The sequence below is a fragment of the Physcomitrium patens genome, chromosome 24 (assembly GCF_059467195.1).
Source record: "Physcomitrium patens ecotype Gransden chromosome 24, ASM5946719v1, whole genome shotgun sequence".
Taxonomy (NCBI): Eukaryota; Viridiplantae; Streptophyta; class Bryopsida; order Funariales; family Funariaceae; genus Physcomitrium; species Physcomitrium patens.
The window spans coordinates 6,548,437-6,570,616 of record NC_143433.1 but is presented as its reverse complement, the minus strand read 5'-3'; the positions used below and the strand labels follow the sequence as shown (position 1 = coordinate 6,570,616).

The 22,180-nt window shown below is 32.3% G+C and overlaps 1 protein-coding gene across 1 annotated transcript; it reads left to right on the top strand.

Moving 5' to 3' along the window:
* Positions 1-13,536: 13,536 nt before the first annotated feature.
* On the top strand, positions 13,537-21,143 carry LOC112276592 (glyoxysomal processing protease, glyoxysomal). Its single transcript, XM_024508018.3, has 15 exons — positions 13,537-14,006; positions 15,148-15,508; positions 15,769-15,815; positions 15,930-16,128; positions 16,304-16,351; positions 16,523-16,603; positions 16,834-17,001; positions 17,256-17,444; positions 17,723-17,826; positions 18,053-18,138; positions 18,259-18,353; positions 18,595-19,330; positions 19,683-19,884; positions 20,090-20,184; positions 20,504-21,143. The coding sequence occupies exons 2-15, from the start codon at positions 15,443-15,445 to the stop codon at positions 20,848-20,850; spliced, it is 2,463 nt and encodes an 820-aa protein (XP_024363786.1). The 5' UTR covers positions 13,537-14,006; positions 15,148-15,442; the 3' UTR covers positions 20,851-21,143.
* The last annotated feature ends 1,037 nt before the right edge of the window (positions 21,144-22,180 follow it).

The window sequence follows — 22,180 nt, the reverse complement described above, 5'->3', positions numbered from 1 at the left end:
TTTGCTGTAGAATTCTGAGGTAACTTGACGTTTTCTGGTTGGTTTTAATTTAACTCACGTAGTATTTTTTAGCGCTAAACATGATGATCATTCAGCAACATATTTTTGAAACATATCCTAAGTTGTATGGAGGAAAAAAGATTATACAAATAGTTTGTAACTTAAAATATTTTGTTTGAAATTAAGATTGAATGAATTTGTGCATATATAAGTATATAATCACATACACACACGTCTGTATATATATGTATATATATATATATATATATATATATAATTAAGGAAATAAATATTTTTTATGAATAAAATATAATTAAGTGTATAAATTTTATTATGATTGAAATAAATTTTATAGAAAAGTCATATAAAAATCATATTTATAGTTTATTAATACTAAAAGATTACAAAAGTTTAGTCTATATTTTTGCAACATTTTAAGTTTCTAACTTTACAAGTCACAATATCAAATTTGGTGTCCTAGTAGTAATACTTTTGTTTACTATTAGATTAAATCTTCATGTAATTTTGTAAAATTTTAACCTTATTCTAATTCACTATTTTTAACTAAGAAATTTTATATAGTTTTTGTATTTATATTTAAATATCTAAAAACTTATTTATAATTATAATCTTTATAAAAAATTTCAATGTAAATATATTGGTTTGTATATGTCTTAGCATTTATAATATTTATAGACAAATAGAATACTAAAAAGCCTCATGTTATGCATGTAAATATTAAAGAGATATTTCTTTATGCCAAATAAGATAATACTATAAATGTTAGCATAAAAATATCTTAAATACTATTGATTACTAAAAATAGCTAAAATCATAACGTGATAAAAAATACAACTTTATTGACCAATAATAAATATGTAAATAATTATGATAATATTAAAGAAAGTTTTAAAAAAATAAAAAACTCATATAATTATTTAATTTATATTTTATATATATGTATATATCTTAATATAGCAAAAAATCTATTATTTGTAAAAATAATAATCATATTAAATTAAAAATATTGAATAAATAAAAATATTTTTATATAAATTTTTTTAAGATAAATAAAAAAGATATAATAATTTATTTACATATACCTAAATATATATATATATATATATATATACATGAAAAAAAAATATTAAAAATAATTAAGTAGAATTCTTTTCTTAATTATAAAAAATACATCGTACAAAAAAGGATAATTGAAAGTATTCTTTGTAGCTATGATGATTCTCATCTATGTATTTTAACTGGTAGAATTATTAAAAATATATTATTAATTTATTTTGATAAAAAAAAATCATAATAAAGATTTTATTTGATTTTTTAATTATTTATTATAATTTAAATTGATTTTACATGATTCAAGAGTTTTATTTAACAAAGTTTCATAAAAATGGAGTCTTAGTAAGTTTCATTATAAAGATTTTAAGTAAGATTTGAAGATTTTATAACATCTTTAGGTTTATAGAATGTTTTAAAATACCATAGTTTAATTAAAAATGCAAAAAGATTTTTTGGCTTCTTTAAAAAAATCCATATGTACTATTTGTAAGTATTAGTGAAGCTAAAACCTTTGATCCCTAAAGCAACTTATCTTTGAGACAAAACATATGAAGTTAATTTTTCCACTTTTTATTTCTTACTTTTAAACCATCATAATTTATTCACAAAAATTTGATTTATATTTTTGTTACATTATTAGAAAGATAAATATATTTACATATATTTAAATTTTAAATTTTTATTTTTTATTTTTTATTAGATTAAAATATAATAAATAGATTTCGATTAGTTTTTAGAATATATAATTATTTGATTTTTGTTCTTTCAAAAACAATTGTGTTTGAAATTTTTTTCTTTTGTTATAGTTACATGTCTTGCTTCACACCATTAAGTACAAAAAATTGTTAATTGAGGCCATCTTGTAATTTGAATTGAATGATTAATATATTTTTTTTCATATTAAAATATCAAAAAATATTTTAAAACTAAAGAATTTATAAAATTTAAAATAAATCTATTTATGTTTTATTAATAAAATTAATTAATTAATTTTTAACTACTTGTAATTAATATAAATTAATTTCTAATTTTGATTATAATATCTAACTTAAATTTAAGTAGTTGATTTTTTTTATCATTTTGTTTTATTTTTAAAAAATTCAATGAATATCTTTACTTTATATATATATATATATATATATATATATATATATATATATATGAATCATAAAATTAACCATGTTAAATTTTATTATGAGATCTTTTTCTTAATTAACTTTTCATATATTTATATAACTTATATATCATCAATGGCTTTAATTGATAGATTTGTTCTTAATTGTGATTTATTCTAATTTTTCTTTTATATTCTAATATTTTATAATAAACAAAATTTACCTTAAATCAAAAAATATCATTTATACTTTAAGTAATTATCATTTCTTTTATTTCTATAGTAGAGCATGTAAAATAGAATTTTTTTTCTATAATTTTGTAATAAATGTATTACTCCTACAAAATAGAAATAATACACTGTTTAAACTTAATTATTTATATCATCTATCTAATTTTTATCATAGTTTTTTTTAAATATTTTTACTTTGAAAATGCAACTTATAATTTAATTTAATTTTGATTGCAAAGTTATGATATTGCAACTAATCTATTTTAATATTTTATATTCGTTTAGAATGCATTGATCCGTTTTATCCATTGCAAATTTGGTTTTTTGGAAGAAAATTAAATATTTATATATTATTTATCATTAATGACTTATATTCTTTTTTTATGGACATCTTTTGTTTAAACAAGATTCTACAAATTTTATGGCTTTGCAATCATCTTCCTTGTCTAGTCACTTTTTTGTCTTCAAATTTTGAAGAAATTGTGAATTTATCTACAACAATCACATATATTTTTTTATTTAAATACATCTCCAAATTACTCTTAGGACTCTTGTCTTCTTAAAATGAATAAACAGAATAATAGCTATATGATGTAAATGAGGTATTATATACTTAAGTTTACGATGTTTGAAACATTAGTAATAACAAAATATGTAGAAGGCAAAAACAATTGCTTGTACGATCATGAGAACAAGCTAGTGCTTACTGGAGATATCTTACACAAAATCTGTTGGGTTTTGACAAAAGAACAAACAAACCATCTATTTGAGTTAAGACTGGTTATCAGTGTACGTCTCGGTGACCTGGTCTTTGAAGATGTCAAAAATATTTTAAATCACTCACAATTGGATTGCACTAGACTCTATGTTGAAGCTACCGAAGACATCAAATCATAAGAATAATGCTCAACCTCAAAAAACACGGTCTAGTATTGTGTTGTCATCAAACATTTTCCAATTGTGTCAGAATTATTCTAGCCAACTCGTTGTTTTGAGTTCATGCAATTGAGAAATACAGAAAGAGTCAGCTGATTCAGAAGTTTTTGCGGGTAAATGACACGAAAAAGAAACACACTGTGAACTAAGTGCAGATGTTGTTTTCAATCTGTCAATGAGTGTGAGAGGGACCACAGCCAAAAATCTGCACAACGTCTGTGTGCTGCATATTCAATCACCTGCAGGCTATGACGTTTTCACGGAAACACTGAACCTGCAATCTCAAGTCAAGGCTGGACTTCACTCAAGGGAACATGAATTCAAACATGTACATCGCAGCCATAGTATTTTTTCACAATCGAGGATGATGAAGAGATTGGCTAGAATGATGGTGTATGCAGCGGGTAGCACACTCCGTCTCTCACGAAGCAGATTTCAAACCTTTGGGATTTAATCCTGGACGTTGAGTTGAAGCAACATTGGCTAGCAATGTGGCCAACTTGACACACACACACACTGCTATGTGTGCAAGTTGATTGCAAACCCTCATTCCTTCATGCTCAATCATGCCAAGTGGGCTTCTTCATCTCGTACTTTACCTGATGAGTTATCAACTAGGTGTATACAAGAACCATACACCATCCCCCTCAGGCTACACGAAGTGCACACCATATTTCTCAACTTTACAACACACCTGCAAGTTGAATATGCGTCCAATAATGACAACTACAAACCTTGCCTTCAATCACCGACTTATCATTCACTGCTTTGTTTCGTGAGCTCAGCATCCTCGAAATCTCTATTTGGTTATTTCTTCGTTTGTTTCTTCCGTTCTTTGTCATTTACTGGTCTAGCGCCATTGTGGCAATCTTGACATTCACAAGGGTCGGTATTTATATCCATCGCTGTCCCTCTACTGCACGTTTGCTTCTTTCTTTCTTTTTTGCCTTGAATTATTGCAGCACTTTACAGGGGTCCCTATGGGAAACAGGAGATGATTGGAGATGGACCTGCAACCTGAATCGTGGGCTCAAGCCCAACCAAGCTGCAACACACAAGCACCGGAACCATCATCCATCAACCCCAATCCACGACTTCATCCTGAAGCAAAACACCGAGTTTCTCATGCAAAGTTTTGCCTTGGAATGCATGAAAAAAGCTCGCTGCAGGAAACACGCTTTTGTTCACGCATTGGTCTCTCCGCCATGAGGATCCAGCCAACTCTGAGGCCTGTCTAAGCCAAGCCAAAGTTATGGTGCCTCGAGAGGACCATTTGTGTGGATGGATTTCGCTGCAGACCATTTTGGAGCTGTGGATCAGAAGTTTTATAGAGTTTTAGTGGGGGGGGAGGTAAAGCATGCAATTGGGTTTGAGGATATTACTAGGATTAATTTTAAATTTATAAAATATTGATCTAAAAGTAAATGTAATCAACGACATAGGTGTTTCATTTGTATAACTTTTAATTCTTATTTCTAAAATTAGTAAATTGATAAAGACCTCATACTAACTGAAACAGAGGATACATAATGTTTAGCCACATAAATTTCAGTTTTAATTTTATGCTTAAATTAGACTATCACATTTATCAAACAAAAAGGTGTTTAAATGGTCTTTTATTATAAACAAAAATATTTTAACTATTTCATCATTAAAAAGTTTAAAAAGATTCGATTCATAAAAGACTAAATTATTGGTGCTATTAATCCATTAAAAGTATTGCTTACATAATCAGAGAATAAAATATAGAATATTTATACACTATTTTTTCATGAATTAATTTTTAAAAAATTAAAAAATAAACTAAATCTAAAACTAAAATATTTAAACTGATCTCATTAAATTAAATTTTTATTTTTTATTTTTAGAAATGAGGACATAATTACTTATTAATTTTATAATTTTATAATTATTATATAATAACAATAATACTATATTTGATATATATAAAAAATTAATTTTTAAATTTTTTCTAATTGTTATTAATAAAAATATGTACACTTGCATGTTTCATTCACAAATTACATATTCTAATGTATAGGAGATGAACTTTTTAAAATAACTTTGAAAAATTTTAAATTATGTTTTTTCTATCTAAATCTTCTTTGTATTTTTCACAGTTTACCATAACTTACCATTTGATAAAATATTACAATATTTGCATATTTTATTTCTAAAATTTAGTAAGCCATTCTAAATAAGCTAAATACTTAAGAAGTTAATATTAATGGCCACCACAACTTGCCCTAAACTTGCAATGCGTATAACAATATATTTTATGAAACATTGTTAATGCACACAATAAATAGATAAAATGAACATTCTTTATGGATGTAGATTTTAGTATTCCATAAAGTACACTATGGTGTGCAAGACAAGTTTAGGATAGCTTGTAGTGGCATTAGCAAAAATTGTGATTGCATGCAATAGATGGCAAGCTGTAATGGCAATAATAAAAGTTATGGAGGCATTAGCAACATCTTAAATTTTTTATTATTATTTTTAAATTTTTACTTTTATTATTTTTTATCAAAATAAAAAATAAAAAAATAATTTTTATCTTGTAATTATTATTAAGATAACATAATAAAGTGAATGTATATTTATATCAGTACTCTTTAAATAATCTTGTCACCTTATTGATTCTTATTGTTATTTAATTTGGTGATTTGTGACTTCCTAATTTTACCTCTAAATGAAATTACTTAAAGAATTTTAAATTTGTATTAAAATAATAATTTTAAATTTTTATTTTGTTAACTAAGTTATCAAAAGCTTAATATTGTTTTAAGATTTTTATTGGTTCTTCCAGGTCCAAATAATATTTTTAAATAATATTTTTCATAGTAGCAATCAATTATCAAATAACTAGAAGTAGATATTTATTTAGTGTCGATTAAAATTAGTTTTTATTTGAAAATATTAAAATTAAAAAATTATAAATCATTTTATTTTTTTAAGATAAAATCTATTTTTTATTTTATTTTTTTGTAATTTCTTTTGTAAATAAATAAATACTTTGTATTACAATAGTGATAAAAATACTATTTAAGTTTTCTTGATACTTCCATTCCAAACACACAAATTGATTGTTTATCTTTACATACATACATACATATAAAAATACATTAACAATTGTATCTTTATTTTTATGACTAAAATAGTATACCTTATTTATAGAAATATGTATTTCAGCATAAACCTTGATCAGTAACAAGTTTAGTTTAAATTTACTCATTTTATTACATTTCATTGAGTTTGGACTTTCTACAAATTATGATTTATTTTTTCTTTAAATTTTAAATTAATTAATATGTTGTAAACTAATCTATAACTAATAATGTTGATACTTTTAAACACATCCCACAAGTTATACTGCTTTTGTTTCTTACTATTTCTCATAACAATTTCATGAGTATTTGGGCATATATAAGTGTAAAAAATATCCAATCAACCATTGTTGAATAACTATGTCATTAGTTAGTCACACAAGAAAGGCTTATTATATTCAACAATTACAACATTAAATTTTATTGAATAATAGTAATGATGAGAAATAAGATCATCACACATGACAGCTTAATTCCATCATGTTTTATCTTTTATTAATTATGTGTACATATGTATACACAAACATCTATTATATATATATATATATATATATATAGACGATAAACCAACAAGATAAATTAGAAGAGACAAAAATCATTTCTAATTGGTTGAATATCTTATTGTTTTTTATCAAAAGTGAAGTAAAATCTAAGATCAAACTTTTGATCAATCATATCAAAATCTACATGTTGTTGTTATAGGTTTCCAAGAATAGCACTACAAGATCATTAGGCATGGAGCTCAAAAGCTCCCAACTAGAAAATAAATTAACAAATATTTGTCATTGGCCACTTTTTCCGTGGCCAATGGCACAAGTTCCTAGTAGTTCTCAATAAAGGGAAAGAAGAAAGAGGCTTGCAACACACACTTAAACTCACACATTTTCATGTACACTCTCTATTTCATTTCAGCAAGGGAGGCCACCATTGTGGGTTCGATGCATGTGGACAAATCAAAAGTCAAAAGATTGATTGAGTAACAAGTCATGGAAATAGAAACTCTGGCCCTGGTGGTTATTATGCTGCTGGTGTGAACCGAGCTATTTCCCAACCCCTTGTCAGGATTGTGGCCAAATCTGGCAGGGGGAGGAAGGCCTTGCAAAGCACCTCTCTTGTTCCATGTTCAGGAGAACAAAGATACACATGGATGATAACTTTAATTGTTGGATGGATGGCTTTTGGGTCACGATGGACAAAATATCTGACATATGGCACACCGCCACGTCCATCTTCCCATGTGCAGATATCCAAGCAATTGAATGACATTTGAATAGTTGTTCGTTTTTTTTAATAATGTAGTGTACTAGAAATTCCCCATGTCAGCACATGGGAATCCAGTGTTGGAAACACACACTTGTTCTAAATTGGGGAAGAAGCAAAACAAGTGAGAGCTCAGGTCCACCAAATGGACAAGCGCTTTATATACAACAGAAGTTGTCCATACCCTTTTCCATACCCTTCCCATTCCCCCGATCCGGGTATTAGGGTTTGCATATTGGGCAACACGCAATATATGTTACACAAGATTGCACGTGGTCAAAGTCAATCAAAGCTTGCTGCACACATTCATTACACTTCATCACCAAAACCACCCCCAAAACTTAGAATGATGGTTGATGAATGTAAGTGACACATTTTCATCCATACCTTAAAATGTGTCCAGAATTTTTATCTTTGCAGTACAAAGTGATAAGGGTGATGAGTCCAAGTAAAGGGTAATTGTCCTCAAAACCATATAATACATGTGGTAAACAGTAACAAAGAGGGGATGATCACTACCCTCCCCCCCAAATTATCACTTAGGTTTGAATCCTAGGTATTCCTTACCCACACTCTCAATCTTGTTACCACTTCCCCCTTCTTCGAAATTCTAAAACAAAGAAAAAAACGAAAAAAAAAAAAGGAAAAAAAAGGAAAAAAAAGGGTATGATAAACAATAATCCACAAGGTAGCATTGTCGCCCCACTCAATGCAGACAATTATTTACATGCTTTAAAGGCTATTTTCATGGACATGGATGAATGTGATCCCCAGGGTTGGCAGAAAAGTCATTCAGCTTCATGTTCTTGTCTGGTCCAGGGGTAAAGTGACGTTTGGGTTTCAATGGTCCCCAATCGATCCAAAGGAATCACATGCCGAAGGAATAAAACCAATGGCAAATGTTGAGAAGGAAAGAATTTAGCAGAGAAGTAGAACATAAGTGGTGCAGGAACAGATTTTTATTTTTATTTTTATTCATTTATTGGTTCGTTTGTGTGTTTTTGAGAAATTTTTTTTGTGTTTTTTTTTTATTTTTAAATGTCTGTATTTATCCATAAACTTCATTCATCCAAATGTGGCACGATGGGTTCTGCCAGAGGAAGAGTATCAGGCTTTTGCACCTAAGTGGTGGACCGGGATCTCCCAAGGTCCATCCATTCCACCTCCAATTAAAGAAAAAAGTGGACTCTACTTTGCTCATGGGAGGGAGGCTACTCTTTAATTCTGGATGTACACCACTGTTTGGATGAATTATTAGTGGATGAATTATTAGTGGATGGACAGATAAACTCTATCCCTTTTATATATGTATGTACCAATTATTACTGATTTTTAAGAATAAAATTCAATTCACTATAATGTGTAAGCATGGAAGTTTTATGATGTATGTATATATATATATATATATATATAAAAATATATATATATATATATATATATAATTCCTTTAAAATGTTGTATGCAAAACATAACATTTTGATAAACTTACATCATCGTATAAAAAATGTATTGTAATTTTTTAATTTCAATTTAAATTTGATTTCAAGTATTATCACATACATTTTTTTATTCTTTCTAATTTCGTTTTACCTTTTTTTTTTGTTGGCTTTCCATTACTCACTTTCAGTTATAAAAATTTATAAATATGTCATATAGTTTTAATTTCAATAATTTGGGAATAATTAATCTATATTAAAATCATTTAGTGTATGTGAATTATATTTTTTTAGAAAAACATGTAAAAAAAAACTGATTGAACCGAAAGGATTATTTGATAAGATTTGAAACAATGAAATGATGGTATTTTAAACTTGGAATTATAAATATCATTTTAATGATAATAAAATTATAATTAAAGTTTCATCCATCACAACTTCTTTATTTGATAGGATCAAATATACAAATTCAAACCACTTTAATAATATCCAATAACTATAGAATGAAATCATCTATAGACTAATCAAAAATTGAAAATACACAATAACTGTATCTTATTTAACAGTATAAAATATTTATATCTTGTAACAAAAAATTAAATATTTATATAAAGAATAAGCTCATAAATATGTAGTATTCAGTTACATACAAATTATCATTTTGGCAATAATGTATATTATTTTTTTCTTTAAATCCTAAACTTTAATTATTTTTTTTAAGCTTAAAATTTATAAAACTAGTTATTGGAAATTTAAATATAAATGTATGATATTATACCACTTATCAATACCAATATCACTTAATATTTTCAATATTACTTAATTGTATATAATGTCATTCTTATAATTTCTTATTACTAAACTAATGTTACATTTTAAATCAAATTATGTGTTTGATCTATATATTCATCATTTTTTTTGATATTTTTTTAATATTTATACGAATTTTTATATATTTTAAGAAAATTTTGAAATCTTATTTAATTTATTTTATAATTCTTCCATTTTTTATTTTTTTGTAGTTTAAAAAGAAATTATAGCCCTCCATAACTATTCAAAAATCTATTATAGTGTTTTCTAAATTTTACTTTAAAAAATTCTATATAGCTATAAAATTATTCTATAACTTTTATAATATCATCTAAGAACTTCTATTGGACCTTATAGTTATATTAAAAAATAAATAACCAAGAAAAATGACATCTTAAGTTTGCAAATATAAGTTTGGAATAATTTAAGTACTATCTAGTTACTAGTCTTGTATTTAGTCTTTCTACTAATCTAATATTGTATCTTTCTTCTTCCTCTTAATCTTTTATGTACATTGTCTTTACATCTTAGATATTTTATATAATGTAACTTATAAAATAAATTTAGTAAAAAATAAAATTTTAAATTTAATATAGATACCAATTATTTTAATTATTATGTTGACATAAATGCCAATTATTTATACTAGATATATATAATCTAAAAAATTTAAAGTGAGTTTTCATATCTTTTAATAATTCATTCAAAAGAATTTATTATTCATATATTTGATTATTGATTATTTTAATAATAAAATTGAATAAAATAATATTTATTTATTCTTTTAAATATTTTAAAATATAAAATATGATTAATTGATTCAACATTAAAATAACTAAAGTCAATTTTTTGTCTCTTAAAAGAACTATGCCTACATAATGTATTAATTTTTTTATAAGATAATTTTTTTTTATTATTATTATTTTTAATATTATTCTTATTCTTATTTTGTGATGAATAATTACAATTTGTGAACTACCATAGTAACAACTTAGAAATTGATGTCCAAAATTTTTTAAAATATCATGGTTCTTAATAAAAAAAGAAAAATAAATAAAGAAGAATGTCAAATAAATATTTATTTTATTTTATTTTATTTATATATATTTTAACCTACCTATCTAAACCATCATTGCACCTCTATATTTCTCATTGTGCATCCTTATCTTCTTTATTCCTAGCCCTTATTCTCATTGCTGTCCCCTATTTCCGAATCCTTGTCAAGTCTATGACAACAAGGGCCCAAATACCAACTTATGAGTCTATCCAATTTATCTTTGTAGTTTCCTTTGACATTGGATTGTATTTGCTAAGGAACATGAGATTTGTGCAATTAGAAGAGTGGTTTTTGGAACTCTATAATCAAATAGAATTATATTGTGCAAATTTTGATTTTTAGACAAATTTGATAGTCTTGAGCTTTTTAGGATTTGGGAAGAGAGATTGAAAGCACAGGACTTAGCTTGATAATTTTTATGTTCACAAGTCAAATGAAGTATTGCAAATTACTTTATATTATCTTTTATCTTATGTGACTAGCTTTGAAACTTTGATTATCTATAAATATCTTTAGACATTTTCTCTATCATGTATTTCTTATAGTTGTGTTTAATTGACATGTTACTATGTGGAGTTGGTTGTTGTCATTTTTGAAGCGTGGTTCTAAGATACTTGTACATATAATGAATTTTATCATAAACCTCAACATATTGAGATCCATTAAGATCCTTGAGCTCAATTTTACAATGTATTTTGAGGATAATCAATCGAGATAGCAAACTTGGCTACATAAGAATGGCCATATTTAGAACACTAATGATTCTTTGTTGATATATGTCATGCTTAATATAATGCTTATGAATACTAAGATTATATATTATTGGCTTGTGTATGTTTTTCTATCCATTCTTGTGATTTGATTTTGAATTAAGGCCAAATGTTATTTAATCATCGGTGAATGTACTAGTTGTCACTTTTGCTTGGCTAAGTGCAGAAGACTCAATTTTTTTCCCACTTCTTTGTTGATTTTTTAGAAGTGTTAGAATTTATTTCTAATGTTTTCATATAAATATTATTTTTGTCATTATTATTATTATTATTATTATTTTATATTTTTATTTTTCACAACTTTGTGGTGGATGCACCATGATTAACTATCAAGGCACACTCCACTCAATTGCCAAGCCTCCTTTTAGTTGCATTGCCACTTTGCACAATAATAAAATAAAAAAAATTGTGTTGCTTAAAAAAAGTGTCTAGATTTTCTCTATCTCGATTCCTATCATTTCCCCAATTGAAGCCTTGGAGATTATAGTTCCAAGCCTACAAGTCCAATAGCAACATCAGACCCCTATGCATTCATCATTCACATTGGAATATGGATGTAAGACAGAGAGGTGCAATGATAGTGTAGATAAGTGGGTTGCTTTAGTAAAAACTTGGATCTATTTAACATTCCTCCAAATAAATAAGCATATCTTTTAGAAAATACTAGATTTTGTTTTTGCTATTATTATTAAATCATCAAACACACATCTAACATGAAATAACCATTGAAATATTTCTTAAGAACCAGAACACTCATGTAGGCCACTTCAAACCTTATATGATAAGTCAAATATTAACACCACTATTAGATCCTTTTACTTTTCACAAATACCATGCAAAACCTACTTCAACAAACACAATGACTCTTTATCACACAACTCATAACTCTAGTGAAACAATAATAATAATAAAATTCATCCAAAAAGGGACACAAATGATCACCGAAAGGAGAAAAAAAGAAATAGACTCGCAAAACAAACAAGACTGAAGAAAGACAGAGGAGAAAATGAGAAAACATGTAGTCATGGAACCAATCAAATTACAAACAGGATAAAAAAAATAAAGAGAGAAAAAGGAACTTGATGTAAAGACAGGATGCACAGAGCAGGGGGATGGGGGGCAGGAATACCACATTGGGCAACGAAGGAAGGAAGGGCATCCATACATCCATACATCCATTCATTCATTTATGCCTTGCCAAGGAAACCACATGTGGGGATTAGAGTGAGAAACAGGGAGTGAGTGAAGTGAGTGAGTAAGTATGTAAGTGGGGGAGTAGGAGTGTTGCAAGATCGAGATACATTGGGGAGGGCAAAATGGGCAACTTAGTAGTAGTAGTAGTCGAAGAAGAAGGGGGGGAAAGATGGGCAACTGAACTGAACTCAACCCAACTAATCCACGTCGATTGTGAAAGGATTTTGAGGGATTTAGGGGTTGAGGGAGGGATTGGGTTGGATAGGCAGGCAGGCGGTGCACCCAGACGGTGCACGCCAGCGCGGACGAACGGAGGTAAAATCGCGGGTCAGGTCAGGTCACCCTTTGCTTGCGGGGCCAGATACCCGTTCCCACGTCATACCGTGCCGCACCATTCACCGCTGTACCCGCCCGTCTCTGCTTCCATCCTCGGCCACGCTTTCGGGTCCTAGAGAGAGAGAGAGAGAGAGAGAGAGAGAGAGACGGTCATAGGCGGTGGGCGAGGAAGAAGAAGGAGAAGGAGGAGGCAAGCAAGCGCGGGGGGGGGGGGGCGCGGAGCAGTAGGGCTTTTGCTCTTCCGTGTCCTCCATCCCTGCTTTGTTGTTTTCAAGCCTAAAACGGCAACAGCATCCTTGCACAGCTTCCTCGCTGCCTACGATCACCGCAATCGCACGGGCTGCCTAAGATCACTGCTTAGGATTTTCAATTGCTCTTCATTGCAATCGTTTGCTCACGTGCTCGTTGGTGAATGTGGTGCTCTGCTTATGAGAGCCGGAGTGCACCATCGAACCGTTCCTTTTGTGTGCGGAAAGTAGCTGAAGATTGGAGTGAGGAGACGGAGAGTGAGAGAGAGAGAGAGAGAGAGAGAGCGAGAGGGGGCGGAGTTGGCTCCGATGGTGACGGTGATACGTTTCAAGCATTGATTAGTTGCTTTGTTCGACCATGGACCTACTTCGATTGCGATTTCTTGACATCGCCGCTCGCTCTGCTTGTACCTGCTTGCCTTCCATGCAGGTTGGTTGGACACTGGTTGCTGGTGTCGGATTTTGGTCTCGTTTATTTTTTTATTTTTTTGAGAGTTTAGGGCCGTGCAGTGTTTGTTGAGTGCGCTCGGGGTAATTTGGAATTTGGCGGGACTGTCTGGTTGTCAGTTTGCGCGTGGACACCGCGTTGATGGTCTTGGTTCTGGATTTTTTTTGATTTGCAATTTCGAGGTTGGAGTCGCCTTGGAAGGTAGGAAAGGTGACGGAGAGAAGAAAGTTGCAGGGATTCTTAGGGGAAAGAGATCAGGTGAAGGGAATTGTTGTGGTTTGAAGAGGTGGAAGATCGACATCATTGTGTTGGCTGTTTTTGTTCTGTTACATTGTTGATGTTCATTTTCTCTGGATTTTTTTGTTTTTGAGGTTTGGGTTCTTTATCTCCTGCGAATAGGCTTTTTTGTTATTTTGCATCTGCTTGCACCTGCGCTTGGAATTCGGTTGTGATTTGATTGTGCTGAATCCTGGTGGTTGCGGAAAGTTAACAAGCTGCGCTCATGAGCTTAATCTCATGATATCTTTTCTATATTTACAAACATTAATATTCTCTTGAAAAGTTCGCGATTCAATTCGTATAGATAAATTATTTTTGTTATTATTGTTAATATTATTCCTGTTGAGAATGTAGGATGAAGCGGAATTGCGCATCTGGTGACAGTAGTTTTTTTTTTTTTTTTTTTTTTTGTCGATTGTACGGGAAGCTCTGGCATTGACGCTCGTGATAGGTCCAGTGTCTTGTTTAGAGTGATCGCTGGAGATATCTTTCGGGGCGGTTGCAGCACACAATTATCATTATTCGCTGCATACCAACGCTTAGGAATAGCAATTGCACTAATTGACACTGACAGCTACTGCAAAGAGTCAGGCAGAGTCATTGTTTACGAGGTTACTATCACAATGATTAGGCGGTATCAAACCAGATTAGAAATCAGAGTAGTATTTAAAATCTCGTGGTAAAATCTTGTAACACGATTAGGCCGAGGGTGTCGGGTAATCCATCTCCTATTGGAGAGGCGCGTTATAATGAGTTTACATTTGGAACTATACCTTGTATAATAACTCATTTTATTTTATTTGTTTTTTGTACTGAACATAGTTGGTCAATTTGCTTTTTGCAGTTCATGAAGTGGCAGGGAGCTTCAGCATGGCCGCGGCGCTCCACCACAAGATGATAGGAACATACTTCTCTTTTCCACATCCCTCGTGATACTGGTCATGGGATAGCTACAGTCGCACAAAGGCTGGAGAATAACTGGGGAGACGTTAAAATTGGAATCTGGAAAGTAGTGTTGGGAGAAACCACCCAGGTTTTTGCTGAGTTTCTGGCAAAATGGTTGAGGATTTGCTTTCGATGAGTGAAGTGGTGGGAATGGCGTTCATAGCTTGACGTGACTTAGAAGAAGTCTCACAGCAATGGCAGCGAAGGCTGCGATGGATGCAGCCCGACTTGCTGCAGTCATGGTTCGCGTGCACGGCCCTGTGAGTAAATTGCTCAACTGGCCAACTGTGAAAACAACCTGTACACGCAATCGTCACGTTAGAAATGCTTGATTTCTTGCATGACTTCCACCACATTCTGAAGCATATAACTGTGTCAAATATTACTTAAGTACAGATTATGCGCATTCTGGATTTGGATATGTGTAAGGATCGTTATTTTCTCTTTTATTCTTAACGTGCTTTCAGTTAGTTGTGGACACTTTTATGTTAAACTCTGAACAATGTTGCGATATCATCAGGATCCAAAGGGACGAAAAATGCGTCGGCATGCCTTTTTTCATTCTGAGTAAGTTTAGTTATCTATTCTCGTGTTGCAACTTCTATCAAATATTCTTTGAGGTGATGCAAACGCTAGATAACTCGAGGTAATGATTGGGTGATACTTGGTGACGCATCGCAGGTCTGGTGACACTACTTTGTCTGCTTCGGGCTTTCTCGTTCCTTGTGTTATGAACATGAAGAAACCTGGAAGTACGGCCTTAGGTCAGGCGGATCTGTACGAGACTACCTCGTCTGAACCCTCTGTGGTTGTCATCACCTGTGCATCTATCGTAGAGCCATTTCTTGCTCCGAAATCACATGGAATTTCATCGCGAGAGGTATGTGTTGTGCCAGAGAAGGTCGGTTTGCCATTGCTCTGCATCTTTTTGCAATGAAGTGCAGTGCCAATTTATTATGCATGATGTTTGATTACACAAAGATTAGGATGTAATCATAATTAATGAATATTTGATGTTATTATTTAGTTTATATATGTGGTATCTGGCGTTGCAGGATTTTCCCAAGTTGATCCGTGGGGCGGAAGTTGACATTCTGGTGGAGGTAAGTATGATTGTGGTTATTAGTCCAAGGTTTTTACCGAGATTATTATAGACTTCTTCGAACATAATTCTTATTTCTTACTTTTATGATGTTTTGGAGCTTAAAAGTTAATTCAAGGGATTTCCATGCCATTTTAGGAAGAGAATTTATTAAATTTTTATGTGTTCATAGGTGCCAGACCTTTCTGAAAAGGGCTCGGGTTATTCTGGAGAGCATTCAGTTTGCTGGCTGCCGGGTCAGCTACTCGCAGTGGTATGTAGAACAGCCCTGCATTATGATTATTCTGAAATTGCACCCAATTAGATGAATGCCCGGGGTGTTAATAGTCGACACTAGTTTTGTAATATTTATGTTAAATTTCAATGCACAACCTATTTGGAGAATTGGGAATCTGTGGGTTCATGTTATAGGTTGATGTTAAGTGTCTTTGGAAGTTTTTTTATTTTTTGTCAAATGAAAGATCGTTTTTCGGAATGAAATAGGTTGACGTGCCAGCAGCAGGAGCTGCCCTTCAAGATTTGCTGGATGTGCATGGTGGCAGTGTGAAAGGTGTGTGGGAGGTGGGCTGGGCCCTAGCTCCTGTGGAAGACAACGCCCAGCAACTGCATAGTCTCCTCACTTCAGAGATTTTAACAGAAACGCAACTTCAGGTTACAGATTATTACCTGTGAAATAGTATATAATAACTCTGGAGGCACTTAATATTAATCTCTAATCACTCATTACGGCATACTGAACTTAGTACTGGAGCAGCTGTGGAACATCAATCAAGATTGCAATAATGTTTGAATGTCATGTTATGTGTTGAGAGGTATTATTTAAACACAACACTTGCTTTTTGGTCGGTGTGTCTAATGTCACGTGCTGCTGCGTTATACTCATATAGGAGGATGTGGCTTCGCAGCATGACCTCAAAGGGGATAAGAGGCCCGTGGCACATGCTGTAGCTGGTGTGAGTAGATTAGGAATGGCTGCTGCTGCGGCAACAAAAATTGCAGTTCTTAGCGTTGGCTCACATGGCGACAGCTCTGCTCTGAACACCTGTCTCAAAAAGCGTCATCAACTTTCAAAGGTTTCCAATGGCCTTTCCAAGGTTGGTTGGCTATTTAGAGTTTAGTTGATATTCAGTTGACGTGGGTTGAAACCTTTTCATATTTTTATTTTTTTATACATTCATAGTATTTTAAAACTCAAGTTAATTATGCGAATGAATGGATGGATAAACGAATAAATGAATGAGTAAATAAATTCATTAATATAATATGAAAATAAAATAAATTTAGGAGGTGGATTTTGTTTGAATTCACATTTTTGTTAGTAAGGAGTGGAAAAAGTTGAGACATAATGAGTCAGAGCTGTTTGTTGTTGCAGATGCCCACTGGTCATGTCATAGCTGAACAGAAAAGGCGAGGAGATTCTCTGATAGCTGTTGGCTCTCCGTTTGGGGCGTTATCGCCTTTGCACTTTCAAAACAGGTAAGAGTTAGTTTGAAATGTATGTCACATCTGCACACTGCATATTTCTATTTGCTATGAATAATTGATAAGCTGACGTAACGCTCTGAGCTACTACCGGGCATACGTGGTTTTGCAGCATGTAGGTGCGAGTCGTGCGTCATATGAATGGGGTCAGGGATGGAAGGTGGCTCTTTGTTGAAGGTTTTCTTTGTGCTTATGAATGTTTGGTGGTTTGGGCGAACAGCGTATCTGTTGGAATTGTGTCGAACCTGTGGCCTCCTACAAGAGGCCCACCTTCTCTGTTGATGGCAGATGTGAGATGTCTTCCTGGTAAGGACTACACTTAATTCTACACAATTCACTTTTGTATTCATATTCAAGAAATTAAAATGTTTTGTGCTTATTGTTATTTTCGTATTTCTCTCACCTCAGTAGATGCTTGAATTGTAGGGATGGAAGGTGGTCCGGTCTTTGATGAGCGAGGGAATCTTGTGGGTATGCTCACACGACCATTGAGACAGCGAGGTGGTGCTGCTGAAGTGCAGGTGTGTCCGGAATTGAATTGAAGCACTAAGCTCTTTTGTCAGAAAATTTCATAATTAAGTTAATAAACCATTCTAATAATTTGTTATAATGTTAAAATTTCACTCCTTTATGTTAATTAGCATTACCAATTAAGAAGAGATACAAGAAAGGTGTCGATGAGTATGTAACGTACATAATATGCTTCTCGTTTAGCTTCTAACCCAGGACGTCACTCATTTTGTGGCCAATATGCACATGCAGCTGGTTATGACAACAGATGTTTTATTGCCTGTTCTTCAACGTGTCGGAATAAACGTTGGTGTTTTATGCAATACTAAGTCGCCAGATGTTCAACTTCAGCCGTCTGCATCTGCTATGCTCGTTGAAAATTCTTCATTTGAAACTCAGCCTTGTCGACCCGGGAGTATTGAAAGTCATTCAACTTATCAAGCTATGCAGTATGTTCCATCAGCTGTGGAGCGTGCAGTAACCTCAGTGGTTCTCATTACTATTGGAGATGGGGCATGGGCTTCAGGCGTTATCTTGAATAAAACCGGGCTGATACTTACAAATGCACATCTGCTTGAACCTTGGCGATTTGGCAAACCCAGGATGGTTCCATCACCTGTGAATGGAAGCATCCCCAAAGACAGTGGTTTTCCACTTAGTTGTGATGAGTCTCAAGAGGACCTTGCGCTGAATCAGTTACAAGAGGAAGAAATATCCAAGGGAGTTTCTACTTCTAGAACAAGCTCGTGGCCAACTGATGTGTCTCAAAAAAATTATCAGCGTATCAGAGTTCGATTGGACCATCGACAGCCACGATCATGGCATGCAGCCCGGCCTGTCTATGTTTCCCAAGGTCCGCTTGATATAGCACTGTTGCAGCTCGAATCGCCACCGCCTGGTCTTCATCCAATTACTCCCGACAAGGAATGTCCAACTCCGGGATCTACAGCTGTGGTATTGGGTCATGGGTTATTTGGACCTCGCTCGGGTATGGGACTTGACCACGGGAGTTAATCACAGTTTAAGCTTTTAGAGGAGTTCCATTTGTCAGTGTATCCCTTTGTTTTGAATTGGGTTTTGTGATTGGTTTTTCTTCAGTACAATTCCTGGGCATTGGCCCATCAAAGATTAAACTACAAACATCATTAAGGTTGAAGCTTTTTATTTTCTGTGTAGTTTTTTGAAACAAGTTTTATTTTCTTTCAATATATAGGTTGATTTAAAGTCACTCTGCGCTGTTTCCCCACTTTGCTGTTGATTTTGATATGAATTCTTTTTGTACAGGACTAAAGTTTACTTAAAAATGGTTTTTTGACGAGCACCTATGATCTTTGGTGCAGAGTTGCGGCCATCCGTTAGTGCTGGAGTTGTTGCTAGAGTTGTGAAGGCAGGTAGTAGTCCTTTCCTTACTGGGATAGGAGGCAGGAAGGAAGGGAAAGCCTCCAAAGCTGCAATGTTACAGACCACAGCTGCTGTACATCCAGGTGGCAGTGGAGGAGCTGTTGTGAGTGGTGAAGGTCACATGATAGGGTTGGTGACAAGGTAAGCACTTCAACGTTTTGTCTTGGGGCTTGACGTAGATACGGCATATATTAGAGATAATCTTTGGATTTCGGATTTAGCATGTTCAGTAATCATGAATTTGCGGCTTGTAAAACATGTTATTTATTTTTTAATTTCTTTGCAGGCTCTCAATATTGTTTTTATAGCGCGACATTGAACCTTGATGATTATGTTGTATTGACAGTAATGCAAGGCACAGTGGAGGGACTGTCATCCCTTTCCTCAATTTCAGTGTTCCTTATGCAGCACTGGTTCCAGTTTTTGAGTTCGCCTCCTCGGGTAAGTTTCAACGCTTTTAATGAAAATTAATAATTCAGTCGTATTACGGTTTTTGAACTATGGCTATGATTTAGTTTGTTTGTACGTGAAGGTTTGAATTTCTGTCTATTTGGGTTTTACCGGTGCATCCACAAGTTTTATGACTTAGTATTCTTGTTATTGGTTTAGACTATTTAGTGCCTTTCTCTTAACTCAGTCATATCTCTATTGATAATTGCGATGAAATTTATTCCTAGATGGTGAATATCGATTTGATTCTTTATTTTTATTGGATAAATCTCAACAATAGCAACTCATGAATTATTGTTGCTTTCTGCAGCTGATTCTGATTGGAGTCGTCTGGAAGAGCTTGATAAACCTAATGATCAACTGGCTGCTGTATGGGCACTTGTGCCACCTACTCCCCCGCGCCCATCCCCTCCGCCTTTCTTCAGGCGACACCCACGTGTACCTGTTTCTCAGGAGATAGATCCGGACAAGGGTGTACCGAAAGGTTCCCGCTTTGCTGAATTTATTAAAGAGAAGGGAGGACTTGATTGGAAATCGCCAAAATCATTGCCGCCACCATTGCCAGAAGAATCACCCCATCGGGGATCTCCACCCTGTCATTATGAAGAACCCAGTTACGCTGCTCGGGCTTCTTTCCCAATCCATAGTCGGCTTTGAAATATGGTGGTACGACACATCTTGCGGGATATGTAGGTTGCCCCATGAAAGAATGCTATGTGGCATGCAAGGATTTCCAACTTCAATGATGAACAAGAATACTTGGGGAATGTAGCGTGGTAGAAGTGAGTGTTGAGGTTTGTACCCAAAGAATTGTTAGTTGCGTGTGTGGAAATGTTTGGGATGATGCATCATGGCAACCATTGGGAAGGTTGGATGTGTTCGCATTAATGCCGTGATTGTCTGCAAAAGCTGTTTGAGTTTCAATCAGAAACAGGGCGTGTTTTGTTGGATGAGCCAAGTGCCTATCAAATCCCTTGAACTATGTTACTTAGCTGAAAAAAAGGGTAAAAACAAGTGGATGATGTTTTCTTTTTGTTTTTTTTCCCTTCTACTGACAAGAACATGGCGGGTTGGAGCATTTAACCTGGTAAAGCTTACGGACTGTCTAATTGTAGAGTGTTTTTGTGCAATGTATGAAATCAATTTTAGAATTTTTGTTGTTCATTCATTTCATATTTAGGAATTGATGTGATAATAAGGAAAAAGTAACTTATCTATGCATGTTGGAGGGATTTGGATATGATTTAAAAGTATTGAGATCGAAATGGACAGTTAGCCACAAAATAAATAAATAAAAACTGTACACAAGTAATTGTTGTTGAAGTTATTAGTGCACAAAGGTGTTTCTTTTTTAAATTTGAGCTGTGGTGAAGTAATAATCTTTCTTGTAAATAAAAAAATACTATTAAATTTATATTTATATAATTATAATGTAATGTAATATACAAATATCCAATAAAAATATTTCATGTAAAAAAACATTTGATTGTTGTAGATTGTTGTTTGAATTTTCATTATTTTGTTTTTAATTTCAACCACCAAATGCAAAAAATAAATTAATTTATCTAATTTTTTAAAAATAGATATTAAATTCTAATTTATCTATTTTTTTTAAAAAATAGATATTAAATTAGAATTTATCAAGGGTATATTTTAAAATTTGAGTAATTATTAGAATTGAATAATTTTATGTCATTTCTAAAAGGCACTTTATATTAAAATTTATTGTCTATTTGTGACATATGCAAGGTTATAGAATCATACTTCTTTATTCTATAATTGCATTAAATTTAGAAGTGTCATTATCTACTATCCACCGTCTACACAAACCTTATAATTCTATATTAAGGTTTGAGGATTAATTGTTGTGAATAATTTTGGATATTCTTAAATTGACCTCTATTCAAATTACACTATTGTTACATATTAGACCTACATATATTAAAAAATAATTAGATATAATTTAAAATATTCAATTTTAATCAAG

Excerpts from the sequence above, each read along its gene's own strand:
- LOC112276592 (XM_024508018.3), top strand. The coding sequence starts at position 15,443 with ATGGCAGCGAAGGCTGCGATGGATGCAGCCCGACTTGCTGCAGTCATG. Across the intron at positions 15,509-15,768 it reads TGGTTCGCGTGCACGGCCCT|GATCCAAAGGGACGAAAAAT; the intron begins GTGAGTAAATTG and ends CGATATCATCAG. Across the intron at positions 17,827-18,052 it reads CCTTTGCACTTTCAAAACAG|CGTATCTGTTGGAATTGTGT; the intron begins GTAAGAGTTAGT and ends TTGGGCGAACAG.